Genomic DNA, 17,980 nt, shown 5'->3' with positions numbered 1-17,980 from the left:
CCATCTTAGTTTAGCGTGTTAGCATGCTAATATTTGCTAATTAGCACTAAACATAAAGCACAACTGAGGCTGATGGAAAGGTCATTAGTTTTGCAGTATGTGGTCATAAACCAAAGTATAAGACACATTTAGACCTGATGATGGTGCTAGATGGAAAGTCAAGGGATCACCAAAGTTATTACAATTCATCCTGAGGGAACATGAGTGTCTATATCAAATTTCAGTCCATCCAATAGTTGTCAATATATTTCACTGAAAGCCAAAAATGTCAACCTCATGTCCAAAATGTAAACTTGTAACCTTACTTTCCTTCTTTCCTCCATTTCCTCCTTCTGTCTTTCTTTCCCTCTTCCCTTCTTCCTTTCTGTCTTGTGTCCTTCCTTCTTTTCTTCCTGTCTCTTTTCAACTGATTTCAAAGCATGGAATATTTCCAAAACTGCAGATTTCACCCAACAGAAAACCTAAACTCTGCTCGTCTTCACAATGAGAACTTTTACTTTGCTCTGCTAACACTTGTTTTCTTTTCCCTCTTTCCTGATTACTTTCCTTCTTTCTCTTTTTCTCTCTTTTCTTCCTTCTTTCCACGTGTCCTTCCTTCTTTTCTTCCTTTCTCTCTTCAGCTCATCAGGAAGCATGACAACTGGAGGTACAAGGTTTTCACCTGACAGAAAACCTACTCCCGTTCACAATGAGTGATTTGACTTTGCACTGCTAACATCTGTTTACTTATATTGATGACTCTTATCTGCAGTTATGCATGGTATTGCTACATTTATTTAAGTTAAGGATTTCAGTGCGTATCTCACCACAACTGAAATGCAAACCATGTGAACTCTGATAGTCTGATAATCGAGGAATTTGCCTTTAAATACCTTTACAGAGTGCCAAAAGTTTTCAAACATATCTCTGTCCTGTGTCTCTACTGCAGCAGGCAACTTGTTGCTATTTTATGAATGCTCAGTCAATCTATACTCTTCATCCATTTACAGATTTCAGTCTTAATATTGTAATCATTCAGGTCCACCAGGGTTATTTTTCGTCTTTGTGCATTTGGCTGCAGTGGCTTGGGATTTTATACAGCTGTTAGAAATTAATACTTTGGCAACTGCACAAGATTACGTGGTGATCTTGAATTTCCTGAGCTACTTTCAAATCAGATCAGAGCAGAATCACTGGGAAAACAGCAAAAAATGTTGATCCCCTAACAGCCAATCCACTTATGAAGATGGTGCAGACGCCGCCCTATGCAACTAGTCAAGAGGACACAGAACTAAAAACAGATTGTTTTCCCTGAAATAATAGATGACTCTGAGTTTTTGTGTTTGTCTGTAACTTTGTGTGTGTGTGAGAGAGAGAGAGTGAGAGTGTGTGTGTGTGAGAGAGAGACAGTGAGAGTGTGTGTGAGAGAGAGAGAGAGAGAGAGAGAGACAGTGAGAGTGTGTGTGAGAGAGAGAGAGAGAGAGAGAGAGACAGTGAGAGTGTGTGTGAGAGAGAGAGAGAGAGAGAGAGAGAGAGAGAGAGAGCACAGCAGTCTCTTGGGTGAACCAGAAGCGCAGAGTTCTGGCCTTCATGACACTCTGCTTAAGCTTTCCAGTTACAGTATGTCCGCTGAGGGAAATAAATGTGATTATCAAAGCTGTTCTCTCACTAATGTGACGTAACGTTTCGTCTAAAAATAAAACCGAAAAAATTTGAGCCCCTTTTTGGTTAGATTCCTAACATTTATTGCCTGGATTTAACCCGTCTACGTCAAACAAAGCTCCAGAGGGAAACAACAAGCTGGATTTGTCTGATTTGTTTCAAAGACACTGGAGATGAACAGCATCTGTAGTGGTTTAAAACTAAATTCATTGCATTCAACCAATATTCATCCTTGCCTCTATTGCCCGACAGTCTGACATGTACATATATCATACACCATTGCACTTGCCAGAACTCTCATAGGAATGCTTGATTCACCACCCAACAGTATCAAGAAAAAATCAGTGGCTAACTTATGTTTCCCTTGTTCCAAAAAAGACAACAAGTGTGTGTTCTGTCTGCATATTGACACACCCTTGTGGAAAGGCAGATATAGGACAAACCAAAAAAACTCTCAAAGTTTGTATTTTAGAGCACAAAACAGCCATTAGAACAGGAAATCTTCACTGTCCACCATCCTCCCTACGTCTCATTGGCCATGAAAAAGTAAGTCTCATCAGAAGACGTGATATCGCAAAATAGCTCACCCAAAGAGAGACGTTTGATCTTAAGGCTTAATGACAGTTTTACTTTGAAGCTATTCTCATAATTGTGTTTGAATCTTGAATGATATGGTGGTCTTATTGAACGCAGTGGCAGGTTAAGACCACCTGTCACACACACTAAACAGTATTCTCTCTTTAATCCCACAGGGGATATGAGTAAAAGCAGAACTTTGTCAGGAGGATGAAAACTAAGACTTTAATTTGTTTTGGTCTTAGTCTGCTTTTATAGTGCTGTTTGGATGTTTTTATCTATGGTTTTAATTTGTGGGTATTTGTTTCCTGCGTTTTGGTGATCAACCACTAAGTGACGTGCTGTTAAAAACTACTCAATCTGTGAGGAAGATCTCTGATCAAAACACGTCAGCAATTATATTTCAATGAAACATGAAGCTGCACAGACATTGGCCGCTTTGATGGTGTGCTTCCTTTTTCTGCTATGATCACTTGTGTTTTCCTGGTTTAAATGTCTTGTATGTTTACCTTGCAGTTAAAATGAGTCTTTGTTATGCCTCTATTCAGCCTGTGACTGGATCATCAGGTGTACAATTTGGACTGATGAATGAAGACTTTCCACAAGATGCAGAGTATTGACAGTGTAATGTGGACAATGTTATACTGTGACAAGTATAAAAAGATAAAGTTGGAAATCAGAAAAGTAGTTATTCAGTGAAAATGTAAAGGGATATGAGGACATCTACTGGCTGAACAAGGACACATGACGCTGAAAGAGAAAAACCAACCAAGGAAAATTTGTCTTTGACTGTTAATTTAAGCAACATGACTGAAACCTAAGATGTCAACACACAAATCTCTGGTTAATGAATTAGTGAATACATTATTTCATTCACAAATAGGCTAACTCTCTCCACCTCGATTACATTCATCAAATTGTGTTTTTTAGCACTGAATCAGCAGATTTAATTCTATATTCAGACATAGAATAAAATATTTAGAGGGAATCTGGCAGGGTCCACTTTTAAGGTTTCAAGGGTTCCTTGACCAATTCATTCTTCCTCCACTAGATGTCAATACTACTCTGTCTCATGTTTCAGATCTAATCATCAATACATAGCCTGCTGCAAAAGCTGACAAGCCATTAGTGCCATTATGCTTTTTTTTTTCTGAAAACAAAAGAGACAAAAACAGACAACGCCTCCCATGGAGTGAGATCATATCTTAATCAATATCTCGAAACAATGCAAATAAAGGCAGCTGACTCCAATATGATAAGTGATTCAAGAAACTTCTCTAAAGACAATTATTTGCATTTGAAATCAAATTATTTCCATTAGCAGATTGCCAGTGGTGGAAAGTAGCAATGCCACAGTGTAGAAATACTCTGTTACAAGTAAAAGTCCTGAATTCAAAGTTTAACTTAAGTAGACGTACAAAAGTATTAGCATCAAAATATACTTAAAAAAGTAAAAGTAATCATCATGTACAATTGATCATTTCATAATAGTATATATTAAGCTTAAGTAAAAAGTATAATGTTTGCCCTCGAAATAGTTCAGTAGAAACATAAAGTAGCAGAAAATGGAATTACTCAAGTAAAGTACAAGTATCTCAAAATTGTACTTAAGTACAGTAATTGAGTAAATGTACTTAGTTACTTTCCACCATTGTAGATTGTTTTCATGGAGGACAGTACATGTTGGTGACAGCTGCTGAAGCTTTTCTAAACCGGTAGATGGCAGCGCCCAGCTTGATTTAAACCCCCAGTTCACACGGTTGAAAGCGGAACAAATAAGATCTCTTGAAGCTTTCTTGAAATATCAAAGTAGTAGTATAGCTCCAGATTTAACTGCAACGATATGTGTCCAGCGTGAACGTCTAAACGTTTGCGATATTGTTTTAAAAGCTAAATTTGTTCAAAGAACAAAAGAAAAAATGTTCAATAGAGTAGATTTTGCGCAAAAGAACACATTTTGAAAGAAAAGTAAAAGGAAGCTGGCGCCTATAATATATGGAAATGTAGATGATAACCTGTAGGTACATTTTTATTTTTCTCAGATCTTTTAATACCGATCGTGGAGAGTAACTGACAGTGGGAAGATATTTCTCTTTTAAGCACAATTATCATACACGCAGAGGTGAGAGCGCCGGATCAGCCTTGCTGGATCAGGCTTTCAGCGCTTTGCTCAGTTACACTTCAGCAGTGTGGAGCTTGAAACTAAACTCACCTCGGCTCCCTGCTGTCCGTAAAACACCACCAACATCTTGCTTTTAGAAACAAAATGCAGTGAGGTGGTTCTATTAGACTGAATGATGGAAGAATTAAAAGATTAAATGTCAATTTCATCACTTTAACCTCCTTTTAGTGACATCTTCTGTGGAGCTGTCCACTGGAGTGTGGTGCTGAATCAGTGTCGTTCTTATCCAGTAACGCGGAAATCTGTGTTTGTTTTCGTATATTTTGTATTTTATCTTTGTAGGAGTGTTGCTTCTGAGCTCAAGTTTAATAAGTAACCGGTTTCCTTATGCTATTAACCCCACGTTAAGTCAAAAGCTAGACGTATAGAAGTATTGCAAGAGTTTTAACGATTTATAGGCATGTCCTGCTTTTCGACTTAAATAATCAAATGAGTATAGTTTAAAAGTGAGGAGGTTAAATATAACATAATCTGAAGCAAGCATCCGCGGCTCTGTCTTGAAGCAACTGACTGGACAGCAGTGCGCACTCGGGATTTTGTATTTAATTAGCATAAAAGATCTTCTGGAGAGCAGCAGGACCGTGCGTCACAGCCACCGGAGAAGATGGGAGGGGGAAGGGGGACACCTATGGGAGTCACAAACTGCAGTGTGTATTCTTCTCACAAAAACCAGTCCGGTTGATGTGAAATGATGACTTAGCTCATAGCGTTACAGGTGACTGGAGACAGCTGGTAGCGTCTGGAAGCCGGAAGGGCGCAGCAGACGGACCTAAAAGCGAATGCGCTGATGGAGCCGGCACTGTGAGCTGTGAGCTGTGAGCAAGGTGAATCCCCAACCTGTGAGTGCAGTCCGGGACCAGCGCGTCACCTGAATGACGGGATATGAGACAATGAAGCAACTAGGGACGACGGGGATAAAACGAGTCGGACGGACGGCGCAAGGGACAGAGAAGAGGTAAAGCAGAGGAAAGTTATCTAGCTCATTAGTAGTGCTCCCGGTGTTGGATAAGAAAACGACATTAAAGACAGAACAGATGTGCAAAGCGTGCATAATTCTATAAACAAAGCAACTGGGGGAAGCTGATTTTCTTTTTCAAAAGACAAGACCAGAGCCAGAAAGGGAGAAAATCATGGAGCCGGAGGGGACCACAGAGGGACAAGCCACTAATTTGGCGCAATCTGCCGCCTCCAAACTGTCCCAGATGGGTGAAAGAACTAAACAACTGGGCAATGTAATTCAAGACCCAGTTCGGCAGAAAAGGATTATTCTAGTAATAGTTTGTGTAGCACTTTTGTTAGACAACATGCTTTACATGGTAATTGTGCCAATTATACCCGATTACCTTCAAGGGCTACAGAATGCAGCGGATCGTGCCCAAGCTGCTGCACCACACATCAACTCCACTAACAGCACCATCAGAGCACCCAAGGGGAACTTCGACCTACAGATTGGTGTTCTTTTTGCCTCCAAGGCCATCCTGCAGCTCCTAGTGAACCCGCTAAGTGGCACGTTTATAGACAGAGTCGGGTATGATATTCCACTCTTCATTGGTCTCAATATCATGTTTCTCTCCACACTTATTTTTGCCTTCGCTGAAAACTACGCGACTCTGTTCCTGGCGCGCAGCATGCAGGGCCTCGGCTCGGCATTCGCGGACACTTCAGGGATCGCTCTGATCGCAGACAGGTACTCAGAGGAGACAGAGAGGAGCAAAGCGCTGGGTATCGCCTTGGCTTTCATTTCTTTTGGAAGTCTTGTGGCGCCCCCCTTTGGAGGGGTCTTCTATGAGTTCGCAGGGAAACGGGTGCCCTTCCTGATTCTGGCCTGTATCTGTCTCATCGATGGTATATTGTGCCTGACTGTACTGAAACCCTTCTCTAACCGAGAGAGAGAAAACATGCCAGTGGGCACCCCCATGTATAAACTGATGATTGATCCTTATATAGCTGTAGTGGCTGGTGCTCTGACAATTTGTAACATCCCTCTCGCCTTCCTTGAGCCCACTATCGCCACCTGGATGGAGGAGAACATGCATGCAAGTCAGTGGGAGATCGGCATGACATGGTTCCCTGCCTTCTTCCCTCATGTTTTAGGTGTATATCTCACTGTTAAATTAGCAGCCAAGTACCCACATCTCCAGTGGTTTTACGGGGCTATAGGTATGGTGTTCATAGGCGCAAGCTCCTGCACAGTACCAGCCTGCAAAAACTTTGGACAGCTCATGATCCCGCTGTGCGGAATCTGTTTTGGCATCGCCTTCGTGGACACGGCGCTCCTGCCAACACTGGGTTTCCTGGTGGACGTGCGACATGTGTCAGTGTATGGCAGTGTGTACGCCATCGCAGACATCTCGTACTGCGTGGCCTATGCCCTGGGGCCCGTGGTGGCTGGACAGATAGTGCACGACCTGGGCTTTGTTCAGCTCAACTTGGGAATGGGCCTCGCCAATGTACTTTACGCACCGGCGCTCCTTCTGCTGAAGAACGTGACAAAGATGAAGCCTTCTTTCTCCGAGCGAAATATGCTCCTGGAGGATGGCCCAACGGGACTGTATGATACGATTAAGATGGAGCAACGAGAGAAGAAGAGAAAGGGTTTGTGCACAACGATCGACGAGAATGGCGTTGAAACTTTCGCGCAACGATCGTATTCAGAGGAGGAATCCTCAGGAGGAGAGTATGCGTAAAAGACCTTTAACTGAGTGTGCAAACTATCAAAGTGCCCATGTAGAGTTGTGTGTATCCTGTCCGATCCAATCAATTGCATAACACGATTAGGATTGTGTAACAACATAAATCATTTACTGTTTCTGGAGACAATTCCCCCTGGTATTGTCAAATCAAGTAGCTTCAAGCTTTTGCAGTAGAAAGGCGCCCGCTGGCGTTTGTTCATCTTAAAGTGAGAGTATTGTGAACGATTTGTTGACATAAATGTCTATTCATTAACAGTATTTATCACTGTATCAGAAACGGACTCATATCATATTCAGGGATTATGTGTAAATGTATTTTAACAAAAGAACAATTGCAATGTATATGCGTCTTTCAATGTAATCTGTATTCATTTGAGTTGTGCTGCTAAATTCAGTATGCAATATTGTGTGTCAAGCGACAGTTTTAGAAAGATACAACAGATGGACATGAACGGAAATCTGCGTCTTGTTGTCTGTTTATTTTGTATGATGTACTTCTGGAATGCATAGCCTTGTTGTATATTCTGCGACTGTACATACATGTATATTCATGTACATAATTAAATCAATATTATGTGAATGATAATGTTTATGGATTTTCTTATTTGGGCAATTACTGAAATTACAAGACACACAAGACAATTTTATTTTCCTGAAGGAGTCCACACTAACAGAATCATCATGATAATATGCTGTTACTTTTAAAATGATTATATTTATAAGGCACACGTTTATCACATTCCTGGATTTTTGCCTTTGAATACGCATCAATTGAACAATCGAATATTAGAGTTAATTAAAGTTTTGTGTTCCTTATTAGTAATACAAAACAGCCGAAAGTTAATACTTAAGTCCATTATAGAGAAGGTAATTTCTCTGAATAAAAAAAAAGTTTTGTTACCAAATTCAAAAATAATTTCATGTAAGAACCTGAGGTTATTGTGTGTAAAATCAACAGTTTCTCAAAGCATCGGCGCTTGTCCAAAACGCAAATCTTTGCATGTAATATTAAATAAACAACGCCAATTAAACCATTCAGATGCAGTGAGGTGGAAGCAATGCATGCGCCCAAATTGCTCGACGAAAAGTGTTGAAAATTCAGAAAGCTAAAGGAGGAAGTCCATGCAAAACACATCCTAATTGTTCTTCGGCACAGTGTGTGAGCATCTGAGGCGTTCAGTCGGTGTCTAAATAAGGTGGGTTGAAGATGTGAAGTGCCAAATAAACTTCTCGGCGAATAGCAGGACTTCTGGGAGGAGCCTGGCTGCCAGGAGGGTGAGGTACCACTCTCAGCATCTCTCCTGAGCCAGCGAGCGAGTTGTGCTCTTGCCATGCTGGGGATTGAAAGATGCTCAAAATGATAAAGGATCAAAGTAGTAAAATTTCAAAGACATTCTGCCAGAAATGGACTCAAGTCTAGATGGATAAACCTAAACTCCGTGCTTGAGCCCCGGGTCGAGGGGGATTGTTTTTTCTTTCTGGTGAGTAAAACATTTGATTTTTATGTGATAATTTATTTAAATTTGGTACATTTATTAGTATTATTTATGACTGCATGTTAACATGAAATGCGCAGGTTTGCGAAGCAATTTCGAAAATGATGCTGCATGTGAACATCTCCCAAAGTGCGCATGCTTGTATTCTTTTAGTTGTGACAGAGATACATTTTATTTATTGAGTAGAACTGTACATTTGTCTTAAATATTCCCACAGTAGCACAACGTTTAAAGACAGTGAGTGGCTGCCACTTATTTTAAAGCGCACTCGCGTGCCGGAACATGATACTGATATAAGTTTATTTGTGGACACAGAGTCTGTCTCAAAGGTAATCGGCCTGCTTGACTGCCGCTCTGCACCGCCAACATGCCAGTTCTGGACCAAGATCCCTCCAAAGATTTAGGGGGCGGAGATGTAAATATCTTATATCTATATATGGATATTTAATCTATTATTAATATGCATGAGAGAAATAATGTTTTACAATCAACTTCAAAGGAACGTCAAAAATCCAATTTCAGTAAAGCATATTAATAAGATTAAGACATAAAAGTGACTTTTTGAAAATCAGGTATCTATGTATGAGATTTTATAAGAATAATTAATATGCTGTGACATTTTAATTAAATATTCCCTTATTCTAAGTAGTGAAGTTAATAATTTACAATTATGTAATCTTATAGTTGTTGTCAGTTAAAAAGTGACTAAAAAACTGAATTACTATTTATTTTTGTCTTGATAAATTGATATAGTGTGTGTGTGTGTCAGAGGAGACTCACAAGTTTTACATGCTGATGTGTAGTCACAAATTTAGAATCAAAACTGGTGATGAGAGTTTCCTGAGTGTTTCATCCCCCACACTGCTCAGGGTCTTCCTAAGCTGCCGCTCCCTGCCCTGAAAGACACACTGGACATGTACCTGAGGTGTGTGAAGCACCTGCTCACAGAGGAACAGTTCAACAAGACCCAAAATATAGTGAAGCAATTTGGAGCCCCTGGAGGAGTGGGGCAGCTACTACAGAGCAAACTCATGGAGAGGAGGGAGAACAAGGCAAACTGGGTAAACAGATGAGTGCAAATCCAAAAACAAGTTGTATCAACTAGCAACAGTAAGAATTACGATTAACGATTAAAACTTAAAACCTTAAAGTTTAGACAAACTCTTCAGTAAATAACACTGTGGTAGGAATACACAGTTTTAAAGGGCCAACCAGTAATTCTTTGATATTTTTTATATAAATTCGATGTATAATTAAGATACGTAACTGAAAGGTTTGAGTTGACACTACTGATTTAAACAAACATTTTACAGGATTGGAAAACCAATTTCAAACTGATAGCCACATCCAATCTTGTGTTTTATTCACTATTAGATCACTATTACTATTAGATTGTGCCTTTAAGCAAATCCCTCTATTTCCTACTGTAGGTGTATGAATACTGGCTGAATGACATGTACCTGAACAACAGGCTGGCTCTGCCCGTCAACTCCAGTCCTGTGATGGTCTTCCCACAGCATAACTTCAGGGCTCCCATTGACTCTTTAAGGTATGAAACACTGCACAACCGAGACCAATGAACCATGAGAGAAACCTCACAGTGTGATACAATAAGACAAGATGGACAAATATATTGTCATCCAGTAGCATTGTCTGTTGTTAGCCATCCTCTACAGCAGACACTGTAAAAGAACAAGCTGTGATTGCCATGCCTTGTAAAAATCAAAGTTATCACTTTACAGGCAATTTTTGATTATTATGGCAGGAAGACGTGAGAAATGATGGTGAACTGTTTAAATTACTTACAGCCCGGCTTTGATCGATTATACCAAATTGAACACTTCCCGGCTACAAACTGACAGATAGGGTCATTACCCAGAACACCTTGAGGCCCAGGAGGCCAGACCAGGTTACTGGTGGCAAGGTTAATAGACAATGAAGGCTGTGGTTTGGTTAACACGGTACTGATCTGGGACTGGCTCCTTAACCAGCTGATCTACATATAGCATTTATATGGTTAAGTTTAATACAGCTACACAAGAACAAGGCTTAAACCAGAGAATCATTATCCCAAGTACAGAGAGTGTGAGAAGAAGAAGAAGAAGAAGAAGAAGTGACTGAGTACAATATGTGTGTGTTTTGGGAAGCATTTTACAATGTAAAGTTTTTCTTTCCTAGGTTTGCTGCACACTTAATTTCTGGAGTTTTGGAGTACAAGACTCTTCTTGATGCGTAAGTTGATGTACAGTGAGAGCACAAATTAACTTGAGAGATTCAATCTCAACAGAATTATTTTCTGTGGTTCATTTGTAAATAAAAGGCCTGTCGCGTGTCTCTGTGTGTAGACGTGCTCTGCCTGTGGACTACGCCAGGGGCCAGCTGGCTGGAACCCCTCTGTGTATGGAGCAATACTATCGCCTCTTCTCTTCCTACCGCCTACCAGGGCCTGAGAGGGACACACTAGTGGCCCAGGAAAGTAGCGTGATGCCAGAACCTGAACACATCATTGTGGCTTGTAAAAACCAGGTCAGACGGAGTGAAAAACAAATCCAAAGTTGTCATAGACTAATTTGACAAAACAATCCCAACTCAAGTTCCAATTACTAGCTTTTTCTGGGACTTTCAACCACATGACACAGCCATCATCAGTGGATGGAGTTTGCTTAGTTGTCATGGAGATGGATCGAGTTGACATGTGAGCTCAGCACTTTCAGGACCTCTCATCTGTGTTGGCTTATTAAGTTAAGCATGAAAATTCATTCTTGACTTTGGAAACATTAGTTTGACAAAATCTCAACTCAGGGTCGACTTATCAGCTTTTTCCAGAGATTTCAACCATGGCACGCTGTCTTCATCAGTAGGTCAAGAATGCACTTTCATGCTTAACCTATGAGCTAACACTGACGAGAAGTCCTCAAAATGCCACGGTTGAATTCAGAACAGATCACCTCACGATCGACAGAGAACAATGTTTACAGTGGCAGTTTCACTTACTTAGAGTGAGAATTAGACTATACATCGTGTCCCTGTCACAGCAGAACATATCGATCATCTTTCACTTGTGTCTGATGATACTGTAAGCAGGCTCTGTGGGCACTATACTTACTTATTTCCAAATGAGTCATTAACAGCCACAGCCCACTGACAAGTGCTCTCTGTTAAGTTAATTATCTATAACACGTGTGATATTTGCACATCAGCCAGCAAAATTCAGCATTGCCACTGTGTTGCAACTCTACAGAGGTTCTATCAGTTAAATCAGAAGAATCAAAGGTGCTCAAATAAGTAAAATAATTAAAGTCCATAAGAAAGTGCTTACTAATGAGCCGCTCTGTGAATAGCAGCTGTTCTCACTTGCAATAATTGCTGAATATGAAGATAAATACATCAGATTCAGATCTATCTAGACTTAGTTTAGCTTTAATATGGGTTTTTCCAAGTTATAGACTCCATCCATCGCAGATTGAAAAATAGGGAAATGGTTCCCTTGGAAACTGTAGTGTTTAATCTTTATTTAACTTATTTACTTAACGGTCCTAAAAATTGAGACTTAAGTTGTAATAAAACATAATTTTATTTAATCCTTTAAGTATCTGTCGCCCTTCACCATGCACATCCTACCAGATATCCCAGATAAACAATTCTATGTCATTCAGCCTGCAGTATAGATACCCAGCTAATATGAAAGTAAGACCTTGGGGACAAGTGCATTGAAACAGCTTGTGTCCAATCTGAACCTCTGTCCAGTTTTTTGTGCTGGATGTGGTGATAAACTTTCGCCGACTGAATGAAAGAGACCTGCTGACTCAGCTGGAGAAGATCGTCAGGATGGCTGACAGCGAAGAAGAGCAGCTCCCACCCATTGGTCTTCTCACTTCAGATGGACGGACAGAGTGGGCAGAGTCTCGTAGTGTGCTAATGAGAGGTACGTTTTGAATAAAGGTTCAAGACTTTCCGATAAAAACTGTGTGTTTCTAAGTCCATTTGTCCCACCTGATTTACTTTTTTCTAACGTATTATCCACTAGAGTCTACTAACAGGGACTCTCTGGACATGATTGAGCGTTGTCTGTGTCTAGTCTGTCTTGATGAAGCTACTGGGCCTGAGCTAAGTGACACCACACGTGCCATGTTGATGCTGCATGGCGGAGGAGTGGCCAAGAATGGGGGCAACCGCTGGTACGACAAGCCCATGCAGGTTAGTGAGCACAGCTGGCTAGTAAGGCTACTTTAATGTGTGCGTCCTTATGTGTCACACACTATGTTCCCTGAATTCTCTTGGAGAATGGTTAAACAATTGCTATTGAGGAAAAGATGAAAGAATGAAGTGAGGATGAAAGGAATGTATATGAATGAAGAAATTCTGATGGAGAGTGGACGTTCCCATTGGATTACAAGCCTGATGTCATTAGCATTAACTTTGATGCAGATGGTTTGATAGAGTTCAGATTATTTATTCAGATATTATATGATAGATATTCACTACCTAGAGATTTGGAGGCTTCCTCTCTAAATTATTTCTTCACTGCAGGGTATAACATGTGGATGAAATGTATATGAAGGAACATGTAGTTGCAGTATGCAGCAGAATGCACCAGTACGGTGATGAAACTGCAAATAAATTGAATCTTAGATAATCTAGCATTGTAGTTTGGTTCAACTCAAGAAAATCCCACTGAAAATATACATGACTGTGTCAGTTTGTCGTAGGAGCTGACGGCTGCTGCGGAGTCGTGTGTGAACACTCACCATTTGAAGGAATTGTCCTTGTGCAGTGCACAGAGTATCTTCTCAAATATATGTAAGAAATGAAATGAAAAATGTCTGTGTGATATTTGTTGGCATATGCTTAGAAAATCCAAATAAGACTAAGAAATAAAGACAAATGCCAAATTATACTTATAACATCAGGATTGGCAGCCCATCAAAGTTGGTGAGGGCTGCAAGTGTGAGCGAGCTGCCTGCACCACGCAGACTCCGCTGGAAATGTACTCCAGAGATTCACAAACTCCTCGCCTCTTCTGCTGACAAACTAGAGAGGTCTGGTTTTACTCTGGTTTCTGTACAATCAAACAAATGAATACATGCTTTCAGCTCATAACAGGATTTATTTTTATGTGCTCAGGCTGGTGAAAAATCTGGACATGAATGTCCACAAATTCTACGATTACGGGAAAGAATTCATCAAGAAGCAGAAAATGAGTCCGGATGCCTACATCCAGGTTGCTCTTCAGTTAGCCTACTACCGGTAAGAAAAAGATGAATATATAGCAGGATTCTCATACGTCACATTAACCAGGGGCTCCAAACTACAAGGTTTTCACTTTGTGTGTTACTCTAGATGTCATGGCAGACCAGTGTCGACCTATGAGAGTGCTTCTATACGGCGTTTTAAGGAAGGCAGAGTGGACAACATCCGCTCAGCCACACCAGAAGCCATGGCCTTTGCCAGAGCAATGACTCATGGGGAACTGAGCACAAGCGTAAGATGTTCTAGTCAGATGTTACAGTCATACTGTCCAATTTAAATGAATGCTGCTGCAGTGTAAAAACTCTGTTTGATTGATGTAATGAGATTGTCAGATTTCTTTGCTTTTAAGAGTGTCATTCGATTTTCTACTTCAGTCTGCGTTGATGTACTCCACCATGAAAAACTATGGTTACTGTAAATAAAGGGATTTAATAGTCTAGTATTGATTCTCAGTTGTTTGTTTCTCCAGGATACAGAAAAGATGGAGCTGTTACGAGGTGCCATAACTACACAGACAAAGAATACTATTCTGGTAACTATTCTCTAAACTCATCCAGATTACTATTATAACGTTGACTTTGCTTTTGAAAGAAAATACAACAATATATGGAATCATTCTCCTTTCCAGGCTATTACAGGGAACGCAATAGACAATCATTTACTAGGACTTCGGGAAATTGCACATGAACTGAAGATAGAGAAGCCAGAAATGTTCAAAGACGAAGCCCATCTCATCAGCAATCAGTTCATTCTCTCTACTAGCCAGGTATGGTCATCTGATTTTAAAACAATAAGCTGTAGCTATACTTCAAAAATGTATTAAAGGGGCATTCCACAAATTTTACACGTGAGGTTCAGTTTACTCGTCATAGGGAGTACTGCTCAAGCTGTGAAAACAGTTGTATAATGTCCTCAGTGGCTCTGCAGGGGGCTTTCTAAAGTCTGAAAAAATAACATCAATGATGTCATCAGGGTTTCTCAACTTGTACTTGAGACTTTGTCTGACCAACAGTCCTAAACTCCAAAATATTCAATATACTATAACGTAAGAACAAGTAAAACTTGATTGATTGATTTTGTTTCGATCGACTTAACAATTCATTGTTGCAGCTTTAAATGAAAGACACTACTGAGTTGCATCACGGGAAGTGTAGAATCCAGCCCCATACTACATTCTTTTTTGTCTCTTGTGAGTGACCCAAATTTATGGAAGTGCAGTACTAAATCTACAAGCACATAACTGTCTTGTTTCAACACAGGTGAAACTAGAGAGATAGAGACATGTTTTCAATAAAATGCCACTTGGTTATTTTAGTCAAAACTGCAATTTAGGTTTTGTTTATATAACTGGCAGACATCAAAATTTACAACACACACCCAATAAAACCATCAGTAGTTCAGTACTGAAGGATTCACTCTTTCCTCAGGTCCCTACTACTGTTGAGATGTTCTGCTGCTACGGACCCGTGGTTCCAAACGGATACGGAGCGTGCTACAACCCTCAGTCAAACTACATTATCTTCTCTGTGTCCAGTTTCCACGATAACCCACAGACATGTTCAGCAGAATTTGTAAAGTGTCTGGTGCGGGGACTCCTGGACATGAGGGATCTGTGCAATAAATGTAACTCCAGCTCCAACCCGACCGCCCAAAGACAGGGTCAGACGCTGGAGACGCACACGCAAACAGACACAAACTGGCAAAATAAAACTCCAAAGCAGAGACCGGCTGACCTGACCAAGAATCAGCAAACACTGCCACAGGTTCTGCTGAAACTACCGGACCAGCCTAAAGTGGAGGCTCAAACGCAGACTTCATCACAGGGAGAGGCACATGCTTTGAAGAATGGAAGTAAATCATAGGAAACTCCCAGTGAAAATAGCGGCGGTGTGATTTTAAATGTGTGTTTTTGTGCTGCATCAATGTACTGTATACCTCTTGAGTCATTCACAAAATATACATTGTAGCTGTGAAAAAAAATGTTATGTAAAGCTAGTTTTGTTGTTTAATGTATTGTAAAATGTATCAAGTGCTGATGATAATCTAATCTATTTATTCTTAGAAAATATTAGAGGTGTTTGGATGTTATAGAGGACATTTTCTGCTGTCGTCACACAAAAAAAAGTTGAATATACAGCAGTAATTCAAATGTCTATCAAAATGGCTACTGTACGTAGGTAAAAATACAAGCCAAATTAAAAAGGAAAAAGGAGAGCCAAACACTCAAGATTCATTCTCCCTTTTCCATGTCTGCATTATTTTGCCCATGAAGCCTGTCAGTCAGTTTGACAGAGCAAAAGTAGTCTGTGAGTTATGATAAATGGCTGATTGTCTCACTATACAGTATGTCAACTTGCAAATCGCATGCTGCTATCCAATGATTTTCTGAAGATTATGGTACATTGTAAAACTAGAATCTTCTATGCAATTTCCATTTGTGTTGTATTCATAAATTGATGTGTCTATTGTACCAACAATACATGCGGTATTACTAAAGTGTCTGTTCAAAAAAGTATCCTTTGATAAAATCATTAGACGTTTAGTTCATACTGTACTGTATTCCATATACTGGGACTCATACTGTGCTTGTGTACATAAGAAACAAAAAAACAACTGACCAGGGATATTGTTTAGTTTAAGTGTGATGAAAACTGTGTATTTGTACATTTATGAGCAGAATATATCAATTAAGTTATTTATTTTTGTATGATATAGCCTAATGTTACAGGGTGTAAATGTAAGTTTGAAAAGTAAGTATATGAAATGTACTAACCAAAGGTGATGACTGTGTTTATGACTGTCTAAGTATTGTATTTATGAAGTGTTGAAGATTAAAAGAAACCAAAATCAGGACTTGTGTTCATTTTGCTGTTTACAGAGTAGATGCATATCAATACCATGTTTGAGTTTAACGAAATCTCCTTGATTGTGATTTATGAGAAATGTCACCTTACACACACATCCACTTAGTGCACATTACAGACACTGAAGCAACTGAGCATGTCAGAAATTGCTCTGAACTTATTGACCAGTTGCTATGGATATGTCCACCTGATTTACAATCCACCACATCATTAATTTTTAGCAAGTTTTTTGCTTCATTCTTATGTCAAAATTATTTATTTATTTTTACATGGACAATGCGCATTGATCAACATCACTGTAAATGGACCAGTGTTAGCCAAAAGGCTAAATTCAACCTTTGGAATTATGAGAATTTATTTGAATATTTAATTATGACATAGGAAGCCATATTATATTATCTTAAGAAACTTAATAAAGTTTCTTGAATTACTGAGACCTTTTCATTAAGTGGAATTAGCATTTTATGAAATCTGTTATTTATATTATAAAAAGTAAAATCAGAATTTTGTGGTTCTTATTTTAAGACATATTGTAATTTAGTGTGTCTAAAGTATTAGATGATACAGCCCTAACAACGTAATGATGAAGTTTGTTTTTAACATGTGGAGCAAATGGGATTCCTGCACACATTTTGGGAAAGAAGGCCGCGTTAGCAATTGGTGCATTGTGTGTGACAGTAGACTGTTGACAGACCGTTACCCTGGCGACCACAACAAACAATGCCGAAAAACGCGCGGGTGACAATTTGCAACGGACCTTATGAATCCAATGGAGTCGTAGAACACAGGTCCTTCCGCCTGCAGGGCCTCCAGGGTATGTTTCTTTCCGCATCAGAATCCAATTAGGATACCTGCATGCTGTCTGCTTTCTTGACTGTCTTAGGTGAGGTCAAACATTGTCCTTCCAATATGTCTGCAGCTGCTCTGACAGCGCGCGGGCACCAGTGCGTCTTGGAAGAAACGCGCGAGTGGAACATGGTGGAGCTCGTGGTCAACGGGGAGATCGTCTTCAGCTGTAACATAAAGCAGCTGCAGTTTGGTGAGTTTGCTTAGCTTTGACGGAAAGACTAGGCCTACATGTTATTGTGACGTCAGTGTATGATGTTAAGCAGTCTGACAACCTGTTGTGCTTTTTCCCCGAAGGTGGAGATGGAGAACTGGACCCTGTTTGCAAAGAAGCTGTTACTGCTGTGGAAAACGCTTACTGAAAATAATAGAAACCTACCACATACAAGACACCCATGTGCATTTTTTTTTCTTATTCAACAATCCAGTCTA

General features: G+C 39.9%; 3 protein-coding genes across 3 annotated transcripts; all 3 read left to right on the top strand.

Annotated features, from left to right (window-relative positions):
• The first annotated feature begins 5,014 nt into the window (after positions 1-5,014).
• Positions 5,015-7,672, top strand: slc18a3a (solute carrier family 18 member 3a). Its single transcript, XM_044213744.1, has one exon. The coding sequence runs from the start codon at positions 5,530-5,532 to the stop codon at positions 7,084-7,086; it is 1,557 nt and encodes a 518-aa protein (XP_044069679.1). The 5' UTR covers positions 5,015-5,529; the 3' UTR covers positions 7,087-7,672.
• Positions 7,673-8,365: 693 nt separating this feature from the next.
• chata (choline O-acetyltransferase a) lies at positions 8,366-16,691 on the top strand. The gene is made up of 15 exons (XM_044213743.1): positions 8,366-8,573; positions 8,904-9,003; positions 9,458-9,649; positions 10,019-10,137; positions 10,767-10,820; positions 10,934-11,114; positions 12,336-12,513; positions 12,616-12,785; positions 13,288-13,388; positions 13,499-13,627; positions 13,713-13,835; positions 13,929-14,070; positions 14,308-14,370; positions 14,467-14,604; positions 15,266-16,691. Exons 2-15 carry the CDS (start codon positions 8,956-8,958, stop codon positions 15,698-15,700), a joined length of 2,073 nt encoding a protein of 690 aa, XP_044069678.1. The 5' UTR covers positions 8,366-8,573; positions 8,904-8,955; the 3' UTR covers positions 15,701-16,691.
• A 645-nt stretch (positions 16,692-17,336) lies between these two features.
• Positions 17,337-17,938, top strand: lg11h10orf53 (linkage group 11 C10orf53 homolog). Its single transcript, XM_044213742.1, has 3 exons — positions 17,337-17,516; positions 17,622-17,741; positions 17,846-17,938. Exons 1-3 carry the CDS (start codon positions 17,423-17,425, stop codon positions 17,908-17,910), a joined length of 279 nt encoding a protein of 92 aa, XP_044069677.1. The 5' UTR covers positions 17,337-17,422; the 3' UTR covers positions 17,911-17,938.
• The last annotated feature ends 42 nt before the right edge of the window (positions 17,939-17,980 follow it).

Source organism: Siniperca chuatsi, linkage group LG11 (assembly GCF_020085105.1).
Source record: "Siniperca chuatsi isolate FFG_IHB_CAS linkage group LG11, ASM2008510v1, whole genome shotgun sequence".
Classification (NCBI taxonomy): Eukaryota; Metazoa; Chordata; class Actinopteri; order Centrarchiformes; family Sinipercidae; genus Siniperca; species Siniperca chuatsi.
This window is presented reverse-complemented; position numbering and strand designations above follow the sequence as displayed.